Below are 24,606 nucleotides of genomic sequence, written 5' to 3'. Positions count from 1 at the left end.
GTGCCAGAGTGCCTGATACTGAGACGCGAGGTTGCTCTGGACTAAGACAGTTCACGAGTCTCTGCACTTGTAAAACAGGCACTTGACAACCTGACATAACACAGATAATTAGAAATCGACTATTGAAAAGCTATTTGTTGTGCTGGCGCCAGCTACTCTTTGCTCTAAATGAGCCTGTGGGGAAAAGAAAAAGTCCAATAGCATACTGGATGTGACATGTAACAAGAATATTAAAACTGCACAGCGAACCTTATTACAGAACTATTTTGAACACGGATAATATCAAGACACCTAAAGGCAAACCCCTAGAACACAGTTTTTTCTCTGCTTGAATTGAGTGTAAACATCTACATGTTTTTCTACAGTGAAAAGAGCTGTATTTTTTGAACAATATTTTAAACAGACATTGATTTAATTGCTAGTTCCATTAGCCACTATTCATTACCAATTGGAAAAGCACTGCCAGGAAAGAACACAGAAATGCTGGCAAAGTAGCTTGGTGTGTCCATGCATTTATTTGCTATGCAACCCTGAGTTCAGCAACACTTGGCTTAGAACAGCATATTGAAGCAGTACATTTTTTCCAGGAGAAAAAAAAAACAAGCCACCAAACCAACAGTCGATATTTATACACCATGCTTATTACTGTGGATTCTATCATGTAAAATCCAAAGATTAATTTACCATTTTCCAGGGACATGAACCTTATTGCTGCATAACCTTACCCTGGTGAGCAGACTGACATTTTTGCTCTCCAATTCTACCATTTGAAAACAAAGTCAGACCAACATTTATCAGTTTAATTAGTAACACACTTGACATTTCCTGCTTGAATTTCTTTATATGAGAAGATTCCAGCAGAAAAGGAATAAAACTATTATTTACTCACCTTTACCCATGACCGGGAGACTTAAAGAGAAATGAATCTATATTTGCAAGTTAACTTTGACACTCATTAGACTGAAATAAAAATATATAGTTAAGGGAGCTTTCTTTTTAACTGAGTTTGCATAGCTAATGAAAGCCTTCACTCCAGCACTTCTGATAACTTTTTTTTTTTGACCTTCCTAAGCAATAACTACATTTTATGCAAAAAGGCAACCAAACTGCATGCATTATGCACAAAGTTGGCAGTCATCCCTGTAATTTACCTCATTTAACAGAATACATAAAACACGGAGAATGGAGCAATTTTTTTTTTATTCCCCTGGTCTTCAAAGACCAGAACAGTGTTTGTGAATCTTACCCGTGGTTAAGTTATAAAAACTGTATTTCAGTAACAGGTTAAAATAGATACAATTCATCTGATGCTGTATAATTGCAATAGAATGTACAAGGCCGTACTTAGACATGACTTGAACAGATTCAGTAAGGTACATCTATTACACAACTGAAAAACGAAGAATCTCAGGTATTTAAAATCTAGCCATTACAAATTAGATACGAATAAAGGCAGTAATATTACAGAAAAGGATATCTATTCGATCACCCAAAACTCTGTAGTTCTACCAAAATACAGATACTAATGAAACAGTTCTGTCAACTGCTAAAAGACGTATCAGTCACATCACAGGTAAACTAAGGACAGGAAAGTGTTCTGTTACTCAAATGTGCATCAAATTCTAGTACTAGTCTTTCATGTGGAAGTACTTTTAAAAAACCAAAATTACCTAACTATAAAGAATATATGAAATCCTATTGGTGTCAGCAGAAAAAAAAACAATGCCAACAACAGTTAGCATGCACCAGGTAGGACAGTGAAAAGAAGTGTAGATTTTTTAAAGAATGAAGTGTTGTAGGATCAGGAAAGTATTATCTAGTATTTAAGAAATATTTGTACATTCATGTATTTCATTTTAGGTGCTTTCTCTAATTGATGCTACTTGCTAAAAAGTCATTCAAATGTGGTGTTCTACTGGTTCAAATTCATATCTCCTAAGAATTAGAAACACCTCCACATATTTACTACATGAAACATTTGCACTAATACACTGACAAATACAGCTTTCAATGTAACACGTTCTAATTGAAAAATAATGCATTATATATGTGTGTACCTTTGTCATCAGGAAGCAACACTGCACAAATAATAATGGTATTCAGAAGAGTCAAAATTAACAAGATTAAACTATAAAAGTGCTTAATTTACGAAGCACGCTGCTTGCCAGATAGCAAATAGAAGAATATAGAGAAGAGTTGACAGTAACTCCTATTTTGCTTTGTTTCCCTGTATATACTTAGGAAGGTTAGCCACAGCAAAAAGTTTCATTCAGCTCCCAATACAACTCTATCAAGACCATGAGAAGACCTATTTGGTATACAGTAGCTCATTTTTTTCAGATCACAGCTTCCACAATTCTCAATTGATAGTCGGGCTACTTGAATTCTAGATTTTTTAAAAAGTCAAGATAGTATGATAACTTCAGGTTTCAAAATCTTTACATATATGTATAAGACACTAAAAACCTTATTAGAGCCCTATAAACTGAGGTTCACTGTTTCCGCACTTAACTTGCCACCACTTAGACTGTGAATCATTGCAATCATATTGGAGTGTTTGTTCAATTCTTCCTTCTGTAGTTTTACAAGTGCTTCTTTTTCTTCCAAGCGTCCTTCCAACTGGGATTTTTGAACTTCCAGAGAAGATGCCTGCAGAAACAAACAAAAATGTTATAATTTCCTCCATTATCAACTGAAAAACATACTCAATACAGTGAAAGCTGAGTAGCCTGGTGGTGAATTTAAGCAAGTAATTAAAGAGCAGTTTTAAAATTAAAAGCTTGTTTCAGAAATATCTCTCTCAGCTCTACATTTGGTGCACGTGAATGATTACAGCTACTGCCACACTTCAAAATGTTAGATACCATGGGAAAGCACCAACTCCCATGTTATCATTGTCCTATTTAAGCAGCAGAAATGTTCACAGTTAAGCCATCCACATTTCATTTCAACCCCCACACCAGTAAATATTTACCAAGAACAAGGGAAATATTTGCTATGTACTGGATAATATTGCCTGGAGAGATAAGGCTTCTCTTCCAGGGAATGGAAATACAGCAAATGCATTTGCCAGACTGCACACTTCGCATTTGCTGATCAGTTTGCATGTAGAATGAATTTCTGCCTTTTGAGTTTACAGGGAGCCTTATCTATAGGCAAGGACATACAGGCTGCACTGAAGTTTTGGAGATTTTGTTTTGGTTTTTTAAACATTACCCTGTTAACTTGGTACTGCCAAATTGGTCTGTTTTGAAAAAAGACAGTATTTTTCTTAGAGATGAAAGTAGATATTTTATTAGAATTTCAAAGATCAAAATCAGATGCTATTTATGTACTCACCAAAACGCATATGTACCTTAATTTAGGACGCAAGAAAAGGGAGAAAGTAAACCAATTCACATTTTGCAGTAGTCAAAACTACGGAAGAGGTATGTGCTACATTCTCTTATTTAGTATTTTAATAGAGGGTTTTTTCTTCCAAATGTTACTCACACACCATGCCTCATATAGCCTCTTTAGAACCTGACTCTTGACTTATCTTCTCTTAAAATCAAGTTCAGCTACTCAAAAGGTATACAATTAAAGCTGAGAGAATTTATTCTTGTGCCCTACTCAGACTGCTCTAGTTTCTTTAGCTACTTTATCACTGAAATATTGATTTACCAACAATATCAGTTACAGATATCTAAAATTCCAGTCTCCAGAACACAGGTGAAAATAATTCCTTACCTTGATACTCAGTTCCTTCCTTGCTTGCTCCGTTTTACTTAGTTCCTTTCTAAGAATATCTATAGTTTGTTCCATATCTGTTTTTTCTTTCTGCTGAGCTTTCAGTTTTTCTTCCAGAACTTTTATTTTCTGTTGCAAGGCTTAAGAAAACGAACACATTAAAAAAGGAGGTTGCCAAACTTAGAAAAGATACTGCATTGCCTGGGAAACCAGGATTATTTTTTTTTTCCCCCTCAACATGGCTGCCAATAATTGAATTACTGAGTAGTGCCACCTACTGCTAAATTGTAGCGGTTGTTTTGTCATTTGCAGAAGCATTAAATTAAGCTATCATAATTCACAGTTCCTACAGAAAATAGTTCTAATGGACATGCTGTAAGAAGATTCTGAAGGGGCATACGATGCTGTGCAGAGATTCACTGAAGTCTATGTAGTCTGGGAAATCAAGCTTATGTATTCCTAAAAAATAAAAATCTGTACTTGTTTCACTTGTTAATTTTTGTATCCCTGGCTAACAAAGATTTATAAGTTAGTTAATAAGATATAGCTGCTTATCTAGAGCCCGTAATAACAGTACTTGTTAATCTATTTAGTTCTCAAGGTTCAGTGACGTTTAGGTAAGTAACTTACTTGCTATTTTGCCATCTCTCTCCTGTAGCTGTTGTTGTAATTCTCTTCTGTGATCTTCTGTTTCTACCAACTGTGCAGCAGTCCTAAAATTGCAGGGAAATAAATTTTAATGATCAAAGTGAGATACGCCACCATTTTTCTGTCTTAAGAGACTAGAACAATATTTGTATCATTGCCTATCACTGTCAGGAGCTTCAAAACGAATCAATGAATTTGCAAGGTGTGAGCACAGACAGATTTTATTTCCTTCCCCCCCACCATAAAACAGTCATTTCCCTTGTCTGATCATGGAGACATGCTAGAAGTGACTGAAAAGGTTCATACCTGGAGCTTGAACACCAGAAGCTGTTATTTTTGATTATAGCCATAAAGCATTCAAAATGCCACTACAGTCAAAATGTCACAACAGAACTGAAACTGTCATTCAATCCAAATCAAAATTCATTAACATTCACATATAAAGCAACCCTGAGGTATCTTTTGCTTCTTCTAACTCCACTTCTCAGATGTTACTTAAAAAACAATTGCAAATTTGAGACTAAAGTGCTATTTAGATTTGCTGTTTTGATTTGCTTTAAAAAAAAAGACTGAATTGAACTTACCTGTCATTCTGCTGCTTAAGTGATTCATTTACTTTCTTCATGGCTTCCATTTGTTTATTTAGTGAATTGCATGTAATCTGTAGATCTTTATATTGTCTTTCAGTTGTTTCATACCTACAAATGAATTAGGGGTTATGACTGAAGAATGTAAGTGCTTTTGAAAAGCTTTTACTTTAATAGTTTGTCAAAAATATCTGACATCATCTGTGCAATCATCTCACTCGAGCTAAAATCAAGGCGTTTTGCCTGGGGGCAGGGAGGTGGAAGGGGGGTGGGGGGGTGTGTGTTCAGCTGAGAGCTTTTTTGGTGGCAGTTTGTTGTTTGTTTGGGTTTTTTTCTGGTTTGTTTTGGTTTTTTTAATGGACATACTTGGAGAAAGAAAAGAGCCAAACCAAGCTTCAGTGGATCCCTTACATATTAATAATCGGGAAGAAACTTTCCTCCAGTTGAGAACTCTTAGGAACTGACAAAACACACAGATGCCTTTAGAAATCTGACATATGCCAACTGCTATAAATTAGTGTCCCTTAAGAGGCCTGCAAATAGCTAAGTCAGTCTATGATCTCTAGCTGTCTTCTGATACTAAAAACTGAAGATACTGAAGACACAGTGTGCATTTAATAAAACTTTGAGGCAGATCTCATGTTCTAAGCAAATATTTTTCTACTTTTCTACCAAAAGGAAAACTCTCTCCCCTGACATTAGTTATTTGATTGTTTTTAAGGAACAGTATATTTAAAAGTGTGCAGATTGTTTATAAAGCAAGTTTTTGCTTTATAAACACTGTAAGAATGAGAAAGCTATTTTATTCCTACTCTGTAGAGTTTACAACTGTTAGATACTAGACTCAGGTTCTTGTTTCACATAAATTAGTCAAATACACATTCACAGTGTGTGGCTGCATACAATTCAAAGAGGTGACTGTACAGTGACTGTATTAGATACTTATTCAAGAAACCCCATAATGGACAAGTTTTATACAGTTTTTCTCCCTCAATGACTCTTATTAGCAGCAATATGCCTTCCAAATTGTCTAACGTAACGCCTTCTCCCATTATTAAGCAAGAAACTTGCTCTCAATTCTATCAGCACCTTTGCCTTGCTGACACCTAGTGACAAGACCAGTTCATATGAGTAGAAAAGCCAAAGCTTCTTTAAGCCTTTATTCTTCCAAAGCACATTCGATTTTCATAAACAGTTTCTAGCTTTATATACACTGTGTCTCACTCATCCTTTTTTAGCCTAAGATCCTAAAGAAATAATGCTTACAAATAACTGAGGAGACACAAGGTGCCTCCTTCCTCTTTGTGGCACTTTTACCTAATTTCAGAAAAATTTGCCCATCACAGAAGTGGTCAAAGATACAAGCTCCTACCTCATGCAGACATACTGTTATTGATGCTTCTCCAGACTATTTATAACATCATCAAGACAGCATATAAGACCAAAGGAAAAAGCCCAGAGTGTGGTGTAATACTAATTGCTTTAAACTGCAACAGGGGAGGGTCAGACTGGACATTAGGAAAAAATTTTTCACATAAAGAGTGGTCAGACAGTGGAATAGGCTGCCAAGGGAGGGGGTGGAGTCAGCACCCCTGGATGCGTTTAAGGGTCATTTGGATGAGATATTGGGGGATATGGTGTAGGGGAGAACTTTGTAGAGTAGAGCTCATGGTTGGACTCAATGATCCCAAGAGTCTTTTCCAACCTGAATGATTCTATGATTTTGTAATAGAAACTAAGCATTGTTAATTTTGTTAATTTCTTAGAGAACAATGCTCCCTTTTATATAAAGTTCATGCTGTTTCCTGAACTCAATCTTCAACATCTACAGCTTTAGTTCTCACTCCATTTAACATATTAACTTCTTGAATGACTTAAGTTAACCTCACTGATAAGCACGTAGAAAAAATAAAAGTTAATGAATTTTTCACTTAAAAACATGAAGTAGCAGGTAATGTTGCCCTTCTAATATGCTTAGGCCAGTAAAAGGGCTTCATCACTCTTTGAATACAAAGTATTTGCTTAGAGATCTTACATGCCTTACCTCTGAAGAAGATCAACAGAGGATTTTTTCATTATTTCATGTTCTTCAGCAACTGTTTGTAACCTCCTGTTGTGTTGAAAGAGCTGTTCAATATCAGTCTGTGCTCTTTCAGATTCTACCTGCTGAGCTTTCAGCAAATCATTAAGTTCTTCATTTTTTCGTTCTGCATCCTTCAACATTGCAGCAAGAGTTCTTGCCTTTGAGCGGAAAGACACCCCCCACAAAAAAAAGCCCCATAATTACAAGCAATTCCATTTCACAAGTCACTTTGTAATAGTCATATTTGAGGCCATAGATCTAACACTAAAATGCAATCAGCTACCTTAGAACAGGATCTCTCTCACCTACTATTAACTACAAATTAATTTGTTCACTAAATTCCTTTAGCTCCCTTTATAGACAGTGTGAGGGGAGAGTGTAGTAGTAAGATATGATACATTTTAGCTATAGATTTAGTAATCTGCAGCCCAATCTTTATAATAGCCTTTAAAGACTAGAAATAATTGAGTTTTCAATGTGCACCTCACATACCCCATGGAAGCAAGCTTTATTTGAAAGTTCAGCATTGACAAGTTAAAAGACATGAACAGTTTGTCATATACCAACAAATTCTATATAGAATTCTAGTAAGGGGATTTATTCAAGATTACTACCATTAAATTAACACTAATGTTTAACAAACAATAATTGGTACAGGAGGTTAGCTTTATTGACTTCCTGTAAGGGAAAGAAAGTTAAGAAAAAACTGTCCCAAAGAACAATCCAGAGGACAACAGGTTGTTTATGATTAAGACTGCCCTAACTTGCAAGCGCAGCTTACAACTAAGCAGTATAGAGTTTCCACACATGCAATCACAGTTAAAGCTACCCAGACAGTTATTACTCAGCCCCACCTCAGAGTCCCAGGAGAAAGCTCCAGCTACTTACCTCAGACTCTGCCTGGGCTCTCTGACATCGGTACTGAGCCATCAGTCTATCAGCCTGAGCCAGAGCCAGAGCCTTTGCTTCCAAAAGGTCTTGCAGCTTAGCTTCTTTAGACTGTACATAGGAAGAACATATTTCATTAATGTTTTCTGAATGTACAGACAGTAGCATACCCATGCACATGAAATTGTACTCACTGCTAATGCCGACAGCTTCTGCTCATAGACATCCATTATGTCAGATATCCTCATATCAGTGAACGGTTCCTTCATCTGTAGAAATGTTTTCCAATTACTGCTACTGTAAATTTGTATTTACTTAGATAGGTAATGGGTGCCCTAAAGAGTTCAGTAGTTTTGTGGACTCCACCTGTCCACTAGACTTGAGTTCTTATTTTTATATCCGAGACCGTGTGCTCAAATGCATCCACCTGGCTGTCATGGAAAGTTTGTGTATAACTGAACTATTTAGGCTGAGTAAATCTGCAGAAGGCTATCAGTCCAGCACTATTAAAGGTAACATCACTATTCTAAAATGGTTCCCCTTGGTCTAATCTTTGCTGGAGAATTAGCAGACCCCTCACAGGACACCTAAAGTAATTTGTCCTAATATTAACAGCACAAAATGCACATAACTAAAAATCCTTGCTCATACTCTGTGGCCTTCTCAACATACAGATGATCAGAAAAGGCCCAGGAAAGTTGTTCTGAAAGGGTTCTATCCAGAACAGAACTTACTGTGTTAACCCATTGACTTACTAGAGGAAATTTACCATATGGCTCAACATGTCCTAAGTGTTTATCAAAATATATGCCCAACTCAAATGAGAATGCTGCTTGGTGGTTTCAGGATATAGTAGCACTGCCTAAGGAAAAAAAAAAAGCCACCAGTTTTGAGCAGCTGTTCATATATGCTGACGCATGACCAAGTGCAAGCTGTCTCAGCTGTTCATACAATGATCACCTACTGAAAAGCTGCCATCTTGGCACCATTTAGAACCATTATGTAAAATTTTTTTTTGCATATTAACAGTAGTCCCCACAGAGCTCCAGTTCTCAGGTCATTATCCTGTCCCTAGACTATGAAACAAGTAGTTTCTTTTTCTGCTTGCAAATTTGTCATCTCTATGTCCTTTTGGATATTAGTACTATAAGAAAAGCTTCTGTAAGTTCCTTTCACTCTCTGTACAGCAATACTATTAAAAGTATTTTCTCCGTTATGTTTTTACACACATTTGAGCTTCATACAACATATGGAACACACAGAGATGAAGTACTGGATATTTTAAGTGAATGTGTATATTGAATTTTAAAAAGAAAGCTCTGCTAATTAGAGGGTTGAAGAGATTCACTCAATTTCTCTCCTCAAAAAAAAAAAAATAATTGAAGCAGGTTTACAATCTGTCACATTCCTGGAAGCTGCTGCACTAGTGCTGTTAAGCACCTGTGGCTGCTCTGACTTACATGAATATATACACAGCAGACTATGAAGTAAGACAGTGAAGACTCACTTGACCCTTTTCACTATTATTCTAGCAGCTGACTGGAACTGGTAGCTTGCTGAGTTTCATTCTTATCAGTTACACCGAAGAGAGAATGGTTGCAAAGGTAAGGCTGGAGGCAGTGCTACTAATACAGATACCAAGCTGTGATGAGGCACTTTTTGTTCATACTCCCAATTTGCATACTGATATTTTAAGCCAGAAGAAAATAGAAGCAACAATCCATCATGCAGTCTAAAGCAGCTTACAAAGCCAACTAACTTGCTTTGAACAGAAAAGAGAAAGAGGAAATATATTCGGTATTTGACACTATGGCCCACAAATAAGTGGTGCCTGTTTGAGTGTCTCGTTTGCAACGCATGTTGCTGCAGAGGAAACCAAAAACTTTCTTCTGAAGTAATAATTGTGCCTTTCCAAGGAGGCCACAAAAATTGAACTGCAAATGCTAGAGTCTGCTACAGGCAAGAAAAGGAAGGTTTATAGGAGTGTCTGGCATGCAAGAGATGCACCATACTCTTCTAAAGCAGCATATAATCTCTATGTTATCACAGGCTATTTCTTAGGAAGTGGGAGGAGGAAGATCCTTCTATGCGTCCCAGCAAGTCTGGGCAGTTGTGACCATATCTGACAGTTACCTCCAACATCTGACAGTTACAAGAGTCTGGGCAACCCCACTGGAGAAAAGGATCTCAGTAAGGATCCCAGCTTCTGATCTAACACAAATAATCTTAATTTTGCTCAGGAGCTCAGTGGAAGGAGCACATTCTGAATAGGTAGGAATCTAAACTGAACTCAGTTGATACATGCACTATAGCCTGACACTTGGATTTTAATTTCTATGTGTGCCCCAGTAAAATAATCGTCAAATATTTAACAAGGCTATATAAATTCTAGTAACCTCTAGTCCAGAATGAAGTTTTTGTATCAATTCCTGAATATTTGAAGTTGGGGATTCATCACTTGAAGGACAGGATGAAGAACACCTCAAAGTAACATTGGTCATGGGTGACTGCATTTGGATTCTTTTTGATGCGTGCTCCGTTTCTTGTTGTCCGTAAGCATTATTTGCTGCAATGCTTTCACCAAGCCTGCATAAACATAAAGGCTATTAACAACCTGCTACAAGTATCATCACAAGAACTGAAGATGAGAATAATTTCATAACATAGTTAACTTCTCTTCCATTGAAAACAATTACAGAACATTTGCATCACACAACATTAAGATGTAGCATCAGACATACGTCCAAACTGTCCAGAAATACAGAAAATAGGAAAAAAATGAAACCCTGTCATGGCTAACCTTTAAAAACAAGTGCTCACCAGAAAGGGCATAGTGTTCAGCTCTTCTTGAGCAAAACAGATCATCTGTCTCTAATTAGCCTAGAAATAGGTTATTTCTTATGTCATTACTCAATTTAACTAGGCCACTATTTGTACACAGGAAGATCAAGAAGGGATTTAGTAAGAATTTATTAGGCATAAAAATAAAAAGATTGAAAAGGCAGAGTACTACCACTAAACCTGAGTTTTCCTTGTCTGAGATGCTATTTTACAATACTATACTGAGTACAGCACATTTCATTTGGTTTTAACCAGAATTAAGTATGCAGATAAAAGTGTAATCGGTTAAAATTTGTACAGGGAAGAGAACACAAAGGCCTAGACAGAAGTAATTACAGTACTTATATCCCAGTGTCTGTATGTAACTTGACGTTGGTATTTTTGAGGCAGCTACTAATGACATGTTCCAAATCAGAGAGAATGAAAAGAGCTGATTTTTGAGGCACCAGTCAAAAATCTTTTCCTCTCAATAAATTCCTTAATTACTAAGTTATCCCAACCACTTCACTGAAGTGCTGTCTCAATTGCTTCCTAAGTGAACAAAACCTATTTTTAACTTGCATTTATAGACATATTATTTGGCTATCCCATTGTACAACTCCAGGCATATTGGATTGTACAGATCCTTCATTCTTCCAGCCAAATTGTTACTGGCCATTATAAAAATGTTTCCTATATCCACAAAATCATGCGATCATGGAACAGTTGAGGTTGAAGGGGACCTCTACAGATCATCTAGCTCAATAATCCTGCCCCTAAGCAGATTGCCCATGACTACATCCAATAATTTCTGACTATCTTAAAGGATGAAAACTCCACAACTGCTCTGAGCAACCTTTTCCAGTGCTTGACTCCCCTTACAGTAAAAGCTTTATATTTTTTAAGTATAAGAAAAAAAAAAAAAAGAAAGATCTAGTTAATCTCTTCCTCATCATTTCTGATACTCACAGGCTGACCTCCAAAGGTCCTTTATTTGACACCATGGATCCTCAGCAACTGCACAACTCCTGCAGGCTATAAGACCACCTCTTACTGTCTCAGCCTTAGGAAGACGTCCAAAGCACTCCCTGCAGCCCAAGACCTCCAGAGTTGTATGCCTCTTCTGAAACTCTATTTGGGTTGGTGCTTTGGCTTTCAAAATTTTGTACCCGCGATTTTTCTACTTAACGCCTCTGTATTTCTCTCTTGAAGTCTACAGCTAATTATATTGATATATATTTAACTATTATATATCAAATATATTTAATAATATATTGATATATAATGCTCCTCGATAATCATAAGAACAGCACTGATGTTTTCAGAATGAACACAGTTTTAGACTCTTGCTACTGTGCTGCTATCACTGGCCTATTTTTGGGTTATGATAGAAACAAGTGTAATTCCCTAGGGTGTGGGGAGGTTTTTTGTTTATTTCAAGTTCCTGTACATGGCACTACCTTCAGAAGCTTTCTCAAAAACAACCAAGAAACCACAACGCAGCAAATTACCATGATTTGATTAGGTTATCTTCCTTTACTTTCTCCCCCATATAAGTAGTAATTCAGTCACTGTTCCAAGATAAACTAGTTATGTTACAAATCTTTCACTTGACCAAAGCAGCTCAAATGCCAAAAAGGCACCCAATCTGGAAGTCCTTTCAAACAATTCCCATTTTTGTTTTTAAAAAGCTCAGCTAATAAAAAGAGAAGTTTCAGATTAGTTTCCAGGTTGCAAAAAACTGTAATACAGTTTAAGATAATTTTTCCCTATTTTATTGTATCTACAGAAATAAGGACTCCATCAAATAAGAGTTTCTCAATATTTTTTCCCCTATTTAGACCACCTTAAACACTACCTGAACTGTCTGTGTCTTCTGCTATTCTGTTCCTTCTTGGAAGTTACTGCAATAGGGTAAGTAAAGCTTAAGAACTGAAGAGTGACATGTCTGACAAAGTTCAGTAGAGAGAGAGAGAAATCTGACAGAATAGACACACTCCAAGTAGAAAGTTCCAAGCACAGACTTCAAACAAATGAACCCTGAGGGACAGAAGTCAGTCACGACTATGCTTTCTAGGATCTAATGTTAACTGAATACCATCAGCATTTGGACTACTTCTTCTGGCCTCCAAGATCACTACTGATTCTTAACTGCAGATAAAGAAGAAACAAGGCAATTTTTCTAAAGTTTCTGCCTGAAAATAATATGACAAGAAACATGACTATCACTAAGCCCATAAAAATGTCAAATCCTACCAGATTATTGCAAAAATAAACTTACACTATGGCAGGAAAATCTGGTAAGGGTGCAGCTTCAAACAGTATTCTAAGTCCCACCTGGACTTGCTCTCTATCATCTGATGTTAAAGCAAATGTCAAAGGTGTAATCAAGCGTTGATCCTGAAAAAGAAACTACTTTGGTCAAAACAAGATGGAACAGTCAACAACCAAAACCACCCACATATCCCAGTATCAAGGCCCATGAGAACAGAAACATTTTATTCAAAATTTAGGCTACCTTCTTGAAATTTGCCCTTCTAAGTTTGAGATTGAAGTCAACAAAAGATAAGTGATTTTAAAAATAGTTTACACTTTGAAGTATTTAAAAGCATGTTTTCCCATTAAAGCAAATACTTGAAGGAATTAAGTAGTCAAGTGCTTGATTTCCATCATAAGGGGTCACAAGTTTTATAAGGATTTCCTGAGGACTGTGAAACTGTCATTGCTACCCATTAAATTACACAATTCCCATTCTTGAAAGAAAACCCTCCAAAATAGTATGAAGAGTTTGACTGTCTAGATTACTTTTCCATCTACAAAGTAAAGTGTTAAGGTACCCACTGACCAATAGTTACCAGAAATGGTTTTGACTATGCAAAGTCACAAATTAGATGTATATATTTAATAGCAACCAAATCCACAATTACTTATATGGCTGACTGTAAAAACTTTTTCCTAGTTTGCCACCTTTAAACTGCAGTCCTAACTCAGTTTTAAAAAGACAGTTCTTACCAGGCAGCTGATGTATATTTCACATGCATTATTGAAATGATTGTAGTAAAAGCAAGCTGCTCTTATTTTAAAAGAATTAACAATGAAACAACCTTTTTAGGAATTGGGCCCAGGGTACTATGTTTTCCTAGAAGTTTTACCACTTCCTAGATAAGCATGCAAAACATTCAGAACAAAAACTGCTCTAGTGCAGTGACACTCTCCTGCGCAAACACATTTCATAAGACATTTTGAAATCATACCTGTAAAATTTTGTAGAAGCTGACCTCCATACCAGGTACATCCTGCTTCAGTCTGCTCATAAGATCAAGCGTTTTCAAAATAATATTAGCAGCAAGTTTGCTTTTAAACATATAAAGAGAAAAGCAAAGTGGGTGGAAAAAAAAGGCAGAGAGTGAGATTTGTTAAATCAACACTGATAAATTCAGTCAATTTAAAGAGATTAATAAATACCTTCACAAAGAAATTAAATCTGTCTAGTAAAACAATGCCAACATCAAGAGAAATCACCAAGTTCCTTGGACACAACAGTGAAGACCAAAACCACAATTTCAAGTTGAAAGTGAAGAGGGTTTAATAGTAGGCCTAATTAGAATTTCACTGTTTTCTGCCCATATAACTCTTAGTTATATCGACATTCAGGTTAATGACACTGAGCTGAAGAAATGTATATTCCATTTTCAGTGCAGTAACTTCCTCCCACGCTGATCGTGTGATATTTTTTGAACTCTAGATGCATAAAATCAAAATGAAAAATTATGTGCCATAAGCAGTTCTGGTAAGCTTCAACTTTGATAACCTTGAACTACTACATGAGGTTTAAGGTCATTGTTCCACATAAGCGGATCTCCAGCTTATGCTGAAAACAGTATGTGAATGTTTAAAGCTAGGTCTTCCTTATTGACCTGACCAGCAACATTACTGTTTTTAAATCAAACTTGGTGTTTTTGTGGCAGTAGAAAGTATTGATTTACATGCATTTAAATGGTACTTTCAACCACAACATACTTTCGCTTGGAACAATAATTACAACTCTCATGGAAGTCTTGCTAAATTAGATTTTGGATAAATTTGTGAGCTCACCACAGTTTAGAGTCCACAACTTTTGTCCCAAAACCAGTATCAATCCCACTACAGGTAAATTGGTGCTCTATTAGAGACGTGCACTGGCTGGCAGTCAGTACCTTCGAGGCATGCATTTTCAGTATGTCATCTCTACAGAGCAGTAGACTGAGTTAAGAATAAACTTAATACACCTATGCTTAGATGTTGGCACTAAAAGGCAACATTTTCTAATAATAAAGGACACAAAAGTTAATGCATCAAAGCACAAGAGCCTGCAAAAATGCTTTTGAAACAAAACTACATAAGCCACTGAAGTTAAGCTCAACTCACAAGTCAAGTAAGCTTTACTCAATTAAACTCAATTAAAACACATGCTTACTTGGAAACAGACAGCTAAGGGAAACCACAATAAAAGGAGTGGCATAAAGAAAAATGATGAGCAAGAAGCAGTGAACAACCGGTCCCAAATACAAGAACTAGTTTTCTAGGAGTGAACTAGCAAAGAGACTTCTCCAGAACTCAGCTTGGATGCAGGACTGCATCCTGCAGTCACGTCGTTCTTACTACATGACACTGTAAGGACTATGTGACACTAAGGACTCCAAGAGGAGTGTAAAACAGTATCATTCCACATGATTTTTCCTTGTTTCACTGATCTAAATTTGTATCATATTTGGCTGGGATCTACACTTCAGTAGCTAAGCAAAAATACTATACTGATCGAGATGATGGCTACCCAAACTGCCCTTGCAATTTTAACAAAAAACTCTCATCTTCATTTTTGATCTGTGAAGTGCTTCTATGCTGTTGAATAACCACATTTTATCCTGCTCCACTGTTACAAAATAATATTACAGCAGTTAGAAAGCTACTTGAGGTCTTTCAAGATGACAATCTTAAGTAAAATTAGGGCAGTATTGTCATTAAAAGCTATTAAAGAGATCCAAGATGGACATTTCTTCTAACATCTCAGAGCACATCATGCTGGGGGAATAAATTAACTGTCAATGGGTACATAAAAAGGATATTTGTCAGGACATTAATAGCCTTGACCATTCTTTCACATTTCTTCTTCACTAATAGCTCATCCACAATCTGTTCTGGCATCTGAAGATGATCAAGAAGAACAGGCAGCAAAAGATCTACAAAGTGTTCAGCTGAGGTGCTGTTCCCACTATTAATAACATCCTGTAATAAAGACATTTTAGGTCAATATTTAAAACTACAGAACATGGAAGCCAATTCTATTCTACCCTTTCCCTCCACCAGCCTGTCTTCTAGCCTTCCCAGCCTCTTGCTATTTCAGGTTTAAGACTGCTGATCAGTATCATACTGGAGGAGGAAGTTTAGCAAAGAGCACGGAAATAGCAGAAACTTCCTCACTTCTACAAGTCCTAGAAAGCAATTCTTTGATAGCTTTGTATCTACCTCGTGACTTCATGAACTGCTCTATCTTCTACTTAGCTTTCAAACAAGACATATTTTTAAAATACAGCATGCCTTTAAAAGAAAATTTGTTTCACCAAGTATGGAATTCTAGAACAGGAATTTTATTTCAGGTATAACTGTACATGCTATTTTTCATGTAAAATACTAATAGTTGTTTAAAAAAATAAATTAAAAATATAGCTGCTAAGGAGCTCTTTAAACTCAAGTATCAGTCTTGGTACCTCAAAAATCTCTTTGAATAGTTGCAGTGCTAGAACTGAACAGTCTTCTGAGCCTTCCAATGGTTGGTTTGACAAGTGCACCAATGCAACAGATGGTTCATAAGTCTTTGAGCAAGTCACAAATCTGGTATTTCCAGAGACTGGCAAGCCAGATGGTTCCAGTATTGCCTGCCGCAGGGTATGACGCAGTTCTATCACAGAACAGAAGGCAAGCAGCAGCTCTAAGATCTGTGCGAAGTGAATGAGAGTTCAAATGCTTTTAAATCAAGTACTTGTACAGAAATTGCAACTCCCATAGCACAAGTCTAAAGAGATATTTAAGTTCCATGCAATTCCTTTTAGCACTTCAAAGTTTTCTGAAGAATAGTTTTCTTTCCCTAAAGCCAAGTCAGCAGCAGAGACACAGTTCATTAGGCTGGTAAAAGCTTGTGACAATATTCAGCATACTGCCTTCCCTTCTTTTTTAAAAAGCATAACTGCTGGCTAGTGATCTAATAAGCAAAGAAATGCATATACACTTACAATGAAGAAAGCTATGGAAAGGAAAATACTGCGACACGAATGGATGCACATGTGCAGACTCAGAGACAAGGAGGAAAGCACCCTGAAAAACTCCTTGTCAATATGTCTTTCTAAATAAAAACAATAAACAAACGTTATCATCTATCATTTACTATTATGTGAAACACATTTATTAAGAGTTTAAAATGTTTCATAGATGTATTTAGCCCGAATATTTTCTCAATATTTCGTATTTTAGCCTTTAGCAACAGATAGCCAGTGTTTCATTAAAGTTAGGTGGTAGTGAGACAAAGCTGAACGCAACAGTTAACTGATTAACCAAATGTGGCATCAATTTGTTCAATTAATGTGAGAGAACTTATTCCTAAATCTTTGAAGTTAGCATCATGGTTCCCTGATCATCAGTTCAAAGTCTGAGTAGTATTAATTGAAGCTTTAGCCAGTGAAGCAGGGTACACACTGCATTTCTGGTAGATCCCAAAATTTTTAATTAGCTAAAGCACAAAAGGTGTTTATGTTGGCTTTCTGCCTTTATGTCTGTGGCTTGAAAGCAGACACACATAACCTGGCAAGAATACCAACCATTGCAAATCCAATCTGACAGCCTTTTGAACAACTACAAAATATAAACCCAGCTGAATACCATAGGTCACTTGAGTCCTGAAGTCAATGTATTTCATTATTAACACTCGTACACAAGGAACCTACCTATGAGTACAGACGTAGAACTAGATTAGGGGTTGTACTCTTAGCCTTGAACTTAAAAGGTATGAATACCTTAAATGATGAGTCAGGATCCTTTCCATGAAGAAGATCTAATACTTGACCAAGGCATGAGGTAAAATGCTCATATCTACAGACAGAGAAGAAAAATTGGAATTTCACACTCAGACATTTCTACTGATTGATGAATGCAAGTGCCCTATTCTCCTTCTTACCCCCAAACACTTCAAGTACAGTGATAGAAATTACAATATGAAAACTATTTAAAATAAACTAAACTTTTAAAATATCCTAACAAAAGAAAATTCCTTAGAATAAGCCAGGAGTTTCAGCTATTTTTATTGCTCAATCTAGATTGAAATTCAGCAGCTAAGTTCTGCTAGGTGAATTTGCAGAAGCACTAGTCAAGCTCTCCACAGAACTACTCTGTAACGCCCTCCAAGTAAAAATTAGCTTCAACCATACTATTCCACTTGAAGATAATATAGGCCCATAAAAGGCAAGATAGCTACTCATCAAGTTGTCCAACTACCAATACAGTCCAGACAAAGAATTACTGAACACACTATTAAATATTCCTTAAGTAACAACAAAACCCCCAGATTTTGATTCACATTTCTGTGTGAAACTAGTAAAACAAGAATCCTTTAATTTCGGGTGCAGCAGCTATAATTGACTAGTAACATTCAAAAAGATTCTAGGGATTTTATTTTTTTTCCCCCCAAGAGTTGGTTAAGGATACAAATATCATACAGCAAAGAAACTGAACAAGAGCTTAGGAAAAATATCCCATACTTTTAGGAAGTGAAGATACCTGGTAAAATAATCTGCAACTTTGGGGTTCTTCAGAAGATCCATAAGTAGGTCAACAGAATACTTTCTTGTTAGAGTACCATCTCCATTTACAACAATATTGAATATTAACTGAAATGTCTGATGGATATTTCGAGCATGAAAGAGCTAAAAGGAAGAAGAAAGTTACATATGGGCACATACTTTGCTGGGTCTCTTGCTTATTAAAACTAGCTGGAATTAGAGGATATTTTGGGCAGTGTGACTGTTAACTTCATCTACAACTTAAGAATAGACCAGACTTCAAAGTATCACTTACTTTTTCTCCCACTTCTTCATTTAAAGTAAGGCTTGATAATACTGAAAGTGCAAACACAACCATAGTCAAACTACTATGGGCCAGGAAACTTATTAAGGTACGATAGAAACTCTTCACATTATTCTAAAGCAAAAAGGAGAAACACAGGCATTATTAATTTTATTATTCTATAAAAACACCAAAATGACGGATTGTACATATAAGCCATATGAAACATGAAGAATAATACAAAAAACCCCATTAGAACAATAGCAGTTCTCTAGAAAAATCTATTTTAGCGTTGTACTGCACAATATTGGTGTTAATATAAATGACTAAATTCCCTGCTGCACTTGTAGAAGGAAAAATGAAAAAACCACCAAGGAATAAATTCCATCATTAAAGAAACAGAAGAAAATAATTTTGTGAAGTGTCTAACAGAAAACAACCACTGAAAAAACTGAACTCCATCCCATCTCTGTTCAGATCTGACAATAGTTCCTGCTTCTCCCCCACCCCACCTCTCTTCCAAGGTAAACAGTACAACACTCACCTCTATGTAGAGATTTCTATTTCTGAATTAAAGCTATGTTTACACAGATTTATGAAGAGACAGGAACTGAGTAGCTCAGATACGGATGTTTATTGGAGGATTCAAGGGCTGTGACCTGACATCATGATCAGTGATATTTTATTGATTTATCTTTTAAAAGGCAAATCTCTTTCTTGGCCAAAGTTAATGCAGCTTACCACAAACCCAACTACAGTCTTTATACATTCACATTTAGCTTTTCTAAGGAAGAATGCTCAAGTTTTAAATTCCCCTTTCATTTGCAGAGAAGTTGCAGAAGCAGAGTGTGTAACACAAGCTAGTGCAACAACAGCCATGCAGAGAAGGAGAGAAAATACCCAACTTCCCGTTCTACTGGTTATTTTCTCCAACATGTGAGAACGACCACCAACTTTGCAGAACAAGCAGGTCAGGGCTATTATATTATTGCCAAAAAAAGTTCTTAAGAAATACTAAGGTAATTCCCCAGATCAAGTAACTCTCTTTTGCCCTCAAGGCAGAGAACCATGCCACAAAAACAAAACTCTTACCAAAGATTTGATCTGAGTTTGAACAGATAAGTTGTGACGACAGAGATTTGCCAGGAGTCCTAAACATGGTATCGTTAACTCATCTTCAGTGGATTGACTTAAAAGAAAAGTCCAGAAGTTTAAACAAAGATGTTTTTATTAAAGCATCCAGAATTTAATGACAAGAAATTGCAGTGCAGGGAACAGGGGTCAGGGTGGTTGGGAGACTTAAATTTTGTTTTGGGGTTTTTTTGGTTTTGTTTTTTTAGACACCATTTCAGCAAGCAGAGCAAAATTCAGATTGCAATCCCCACAGTGTGGGTAGTTTTTAACTGAGCACATCTGAAAAAAAAAATAATCAGAGATCAGTGCTATCAAAGGTCATTTATTGCAGCTGCTTTAACAGTCATTAGATTTCTTAGAAGGACACTCTGTGAAACTCGTTTTGATCCAACAAGTCTGCTCCTAATGACAGGCATGAATTTTCTCCTGGCTTATCTCTTTGTTAGCTCCCTGCTCCCGGGAGTGTGGGGGTGGGTTAAGAGGCCAATTAATATTCAGTCACCCAAAGTCCCACAGTCACTGCATTTGACAATCTATAACAACAGGTTTTTCAAAGAAAAATAAAATCTCTTGTTAACTTCAGAACAAAAATGTCACAGCTCACTCTGGAGACCAGGTTAGTTCAATATACTAATGGCCTTCAGAAAGTTCAGAAACTTAGCTAGATATTTCCTGTAAGAAAAGACAACCAAGTACACACTTACACATGATGTATTAGAAATGAAATTAATTCATCAATGTTGGCACCAGCACAAAAGACAGGAACATTGTAGGTTAGCCTCTGCAGCAACTGAATACTCTGAGGAGATAAAAAGCTATTAACATATGTCTTTCCTGTAGCATCTCAGTGAAGGATGTTACAAGTTAAAAGCTTAAACTGAAAGGACAAATAAAAAGACATCACAACTGAATTAATTTTCAGACCCTGTAATGTTAACGTAACAATTACATGAGCTCCTGCAAGCACACTGAATAATGTCCTACCACACGGATGGACTTATTAAAAGCCCCAAAAGATGAATAAGGTTTTATTTTGACAGAGGAGTTACCTTCTCAGCCCATCCAGTTCTCCCCTTTGCCCTGTCAGCAAGTTCTCTGTTCAGTCAGTGAGAAAGGGGCTTTGTCCTATTGAGAGATCTAGAAGTTTCACCAAAATCCAAAAAGCTCTTTGCAATCTCTTGCAGAAACTATAGGAAAACAGGTTTGCTGTAAAAACTGCCAGTGGATCTAATGGTAGTAAAAGCCTTCATACAGCATTCTTTTGGCACATAACTGAGTTAATATAAAGTTTATAACTTGAACATGACAAAAATCACAGCATAGGCCAGCAGCTTAAACACAATCTCACCATATAAATATCTGATACAAGAACTTAAAAGGTCTTATAATTGGATCTATTGGTGACTACAAAATCTGACACTGATTGGTAAGTCACCTGGATCCCTAAATCTTCTGGTACTCCTAGTGCTTTGAGGAATAGACAAACCGTGAGGGAAAAACGTGTTCTTTAACTGCATGCTTGACTCATTTTGAACAGATCAAGGGTTACAGAACGGCTAGCAAATTAATTTTCTGTTTTCCCTCTCCAGAGAAGAGATATGACCACAGGTAGCCAGCAAGTACTTTCTGAAAGCCACATATGAAAACACCTGTGGATGTTAAGAAAAAAAAAAAAAAAAAAAAAAAAGCTTCCATTAGTACAGCCCCCCCCCCCAGCATTCATTGGCAGATAGCACTGACCACAGGGAAGGAGGCATACATGCCCTGCAAACTTTCCAAGAGAACTAACAGCTACAGCTTTCCTTTCACTCCTTCGCAATTACCTGTCAAAGTACTGATTAGACAAAACTATCTCCAGGCTTCTGTCATGAACATTAGGAGAACGAACTAAATACCTCAACTGGAAAATAACCTTCCAAGCTCTCAAGTGCTGACTTCTTGAAATAATTCCAAAGCCAGGAGGTTCTGTTTCATTGTTGGTTTTGGGTTTTTTAAATTAGAAAGGTGAGAAGCACAAGCAAGATTAAAGAGAGGATACAAAGAATTCTGCAGTGTTAAAATACCATCATACTAGCCTCATACAGCAAATAAAATACACAGCTAAGATCAACTTTCTCTCAGAAGATTACTTTAGATGCAGCTTTTAAAGAGTTATTACATGCATACAGTATAACTTTTACTATGTAACAGTAGCCAATTATTAGTAAGCATTAGTTCCTGTTACCTGTAATAAGACTGGGTCTCTAAGATTAGTAGAGCTTCGATGAACCACTCCAGCCAACACGCTGGTCAGATTGTAGGTATCCTGAAGGGCTTCTCTAGTCTCATTGTCTGAAGCTGGAATCAAAGAATTATTAGCAAAATACCCTATTTCATAGCAAATCAACTGTTGTATTAGCTACCAACCTAAGCAGAAGCCAAAGTCTTTGACCAGTTTTTCATGTATATTTCACAAATAACTACAAATAAAACACAGTTCGTATGCACTTGCATCTTTACCTTCTGAACTTAAAGTTAATTGAAACACTAATACTTTTCCTTAAGACACTTGGACATCGAAGGAATGGCCTACCTCCTACCTACAAAGTTCTAGTTGTGTTTGAGATCTTGAACGCTGCACCTAAAAGGCTTTAAAGCTTAAAATCAATTATCTCAGTTTCTTGCTTCATGCTATGTGGTGGGCATGAATATGGACGGATACCCTGATAAGGGTTATCTAGCAGTAGTTAAATAAAAAAGCCAGCTCCACTTTGGCAGTTCTGGACAAGATGTAGCACACAAGGATGACCAGTAAAGCAACAGATCAGTCTGAGAAGGACTAATTCTTAAAGTTTTCCAGATCCAGCAGGTTGGAAAAGATAGTTAAGAATCCCAGCAACAAATATAATTTTACAGTAACTGTTTCAAAAACCTAAAAGCAAGCTTAAAGAGGCTAAAAACTCCAACAATCAGAGAAGATAAACAAGAGGGCATCATAAAGGACTTAAATCTCAAAAAATAAGTAATAGGCAGTAGAACCTATATTGTAATTTGGAAGCTTGATGCACACAGGCCTAGGCAACTGGAGAGCCCAAACTGCCGCCCAGCAAACACTCAGGGGGAGAGATAAATTGAGGTTATGACAGTTGTTGATGTAATATTGTTTCTCCTCATCTTCGCATCCCCTGGCAGGTTATTTGTTAAAAAGCTAGCCCTTTCAAGCTCCAGAAATCACAGACAAGAGAGTAATTCCTCACCCTACACAGTGATGCAAACCTTACCTAGCTGTGATAGCAAAGTAACCACAGACGAGGTCAGAGATGGGTTTATATTAGCATCTTCGAGGAGTTCTACTAGGCAACTGAGACATTCACTTGGTAGAATCTGGTTTGAAGCAAATAATCGTGTAAGCTTCAGCCCAGAGATAACCTGGAGAAGGGAGAAAAACAACCTTAACTACTCAACTGCAAAAAAAAATTTAACAGAAAAGTCAAAGCAGAGAGCTATATTAAATAGATTCTGCCCTATTTGGCAAAACAGGAACAGAAGTTCCACTCTTAACAGGACACGTGTATTCATGTTTGCTAAAAAAAAAAGTTCTGAAAAAAATCTGGTTTTCATTCCTGTGGACATGTTTCCCTTTACTCTTGGAAAGTACCAAGCTGACACTGTGATAATTTATAACATATTGGGGCTTCTTTTGTTTGCTTGCTGACAGCATTCATAATAACAGCATTCTTTTTAATCTCATAGCTCTATCAGAGCAACACTTTGTATTTCTTCACACATTGAACAGAATTAATACCAGGTTACTCTTCCTACATATGTTTTAGCATAGATAGAAGATAGGGTTTATTTATGTTGAAAGAATAACTAAACACAAACATTTAGTAATCAGCCTCCAGCTCAGCCTAATTCTAAAGGCAATGACAGGAACCTAAAGGGGCCACTCCACAGTAAGAATAAGCAGTAAGAGGTAGTGCTGCTTTGGGAGCACTCTTTGCATGAAATGAAAAAACGGAACTTCAGGGAAGCCTATTTAAAAGGGTGCTGAAAAGGATACACCTGGCAAATCGATACAAGTTGACACAAGTTACCCTTACATTATAGTGCAACATAACATTGTTTTTGCATATTCCCTGTACACCTTTTTACAGTGGATAAAGAGAAGAAAGCTAAGCTGAATACTAACTCCTATATTAATGTTTTAATAATTAAAAAAATAAATCTGCATTTGAAAAAGGTACCTTGAAGATTAGACAATTCAGACAACGTGTCAATCTCTCACCATACCAAGTGTGCCCACCACAAGGCTGTACACAGGCTCTACCTGGAGGTTAGGGAAGCAGACAGGCCTACCCCTTTGCAGCAAACACCTTTGATTATATGTTGCATGAAACTGGCAAGCTCCAGATACAAGACCAGTTCATCATTCAAGCTCTGTATTTAAATTGTGAAATTAAGTGATCCTTGCCGGTCAGAATTTAGGGGCTATGAAAAAAAACAAAGTCCCTCATAAGGCACATTATATGCTTAACCTGTATGCATACAAACATACTGCACGCATCAGTACACACAAACACCTTAAAACCTTATAATAAAGGAGTCTCCGGCCGCTGAGCCACGGAGGAGGCCGCGGGCCCGGCT

The 24,606-nt window shown here is 36.8% G+C and overlaps 1 protein-coding gene across 1 annotated transcript in view; it reads right to left on the bottom strand.

Moving 5' to 3' along the window:
• Positions 1-1,182: 1,182 nt before the first annotated feature.
• CIP2A (cell proliferation regulating inhibitor of protein phosphatase 2A) overlaps positions 1,183-24,606 on the bottom strand; it is a 23,710-nt gene continuing 286 nt past the window's right edge. Inside the window, exons 2-21 of the mRNA XM_026858661.1 lie at positions 23,241-23,388; positions 22,205-22,317; positions 20,685-20,779; positions 19,939-20,035; positions 18,859-18,981; positions 18,562-18,707; positions 17,802-17,877; positions 16,503-16,730; positions 15,861-16,020; positions 14,851-14,992; positions 14,010-14,109; positions 13,037-13,155; positions 10,332-10,521; positions 8,130-8,204; positions 7,936-8,046; positions 7,009-7,205; positions 4,962-5,075; positions 4,360-4,442; positions 3,730-3,869; positions 1,183-2,649 (exon numbers count right to left, since the gene is read on the bottom strand). Of these exons, the coding sequence (XP_026714462.1) occupies positions 2,479-2,649; positions 3,730-3,869; positions 4,360-4,442; positions 4,962-5,075; positions 7,009-7,205; positions 7,936-8,046; positions 8,130-8,204; positions 10,332-10,521; positions 13,037-13,155; positions 14,010-14,109; positions 14,851-14,992; positions 15,861-16,020; positions 16,503-16,730; positions 17,802-17,877; positions 18,562-18,707; positions 18,859-18,981; positions 19,939-20,035; positions 20,685-20,779; positions 22,205-22,317; positions 23,241-23,388 (2,628 nt within the window). The 3' untranslated portion in view covers positions 1,183-2,478. The remainder of the gene's footprint in view (positions 2,650-3,729; positions 3,870-4,359; positions 4,443-4,961; positions 5,076-7,008; positions 7,206-7,935; positions 8,047-8,129; positions 8,205-10,331; positions 10,522-13,036; positions 13,156-14,009; positions 14,110-14,850; positions 14,993-15,860; positions 16,021-16,502; positions 16,731-17,801; positions 17,878-18,561; positions 18,708-18,858; positions 18,982-19,938; positions 20,036-20,684; positions 20,780-22,204; positions 22,318-23,240; positions 23,389-24,606) is intronic.

The sequence above is a fragment of the Athene cunicularia genome (assembly GCF_003259725.1).
Source record: "Athene cunicularia isolate RWA chromosome 1 unlocalized genomic scaffold, athCun1 chr1_part1, whole genome shotgun sequence".
Classification (NCBI taxonomy): domain Eukaryota; kingdom Metazoa; phylum Chordata; class Aves; order Strigiformes; family Strigidae; genus Athene; species Athene cunicularia.
This window is presented reverse-complemented; position numbering and strand designations above follow the sequence as displayed.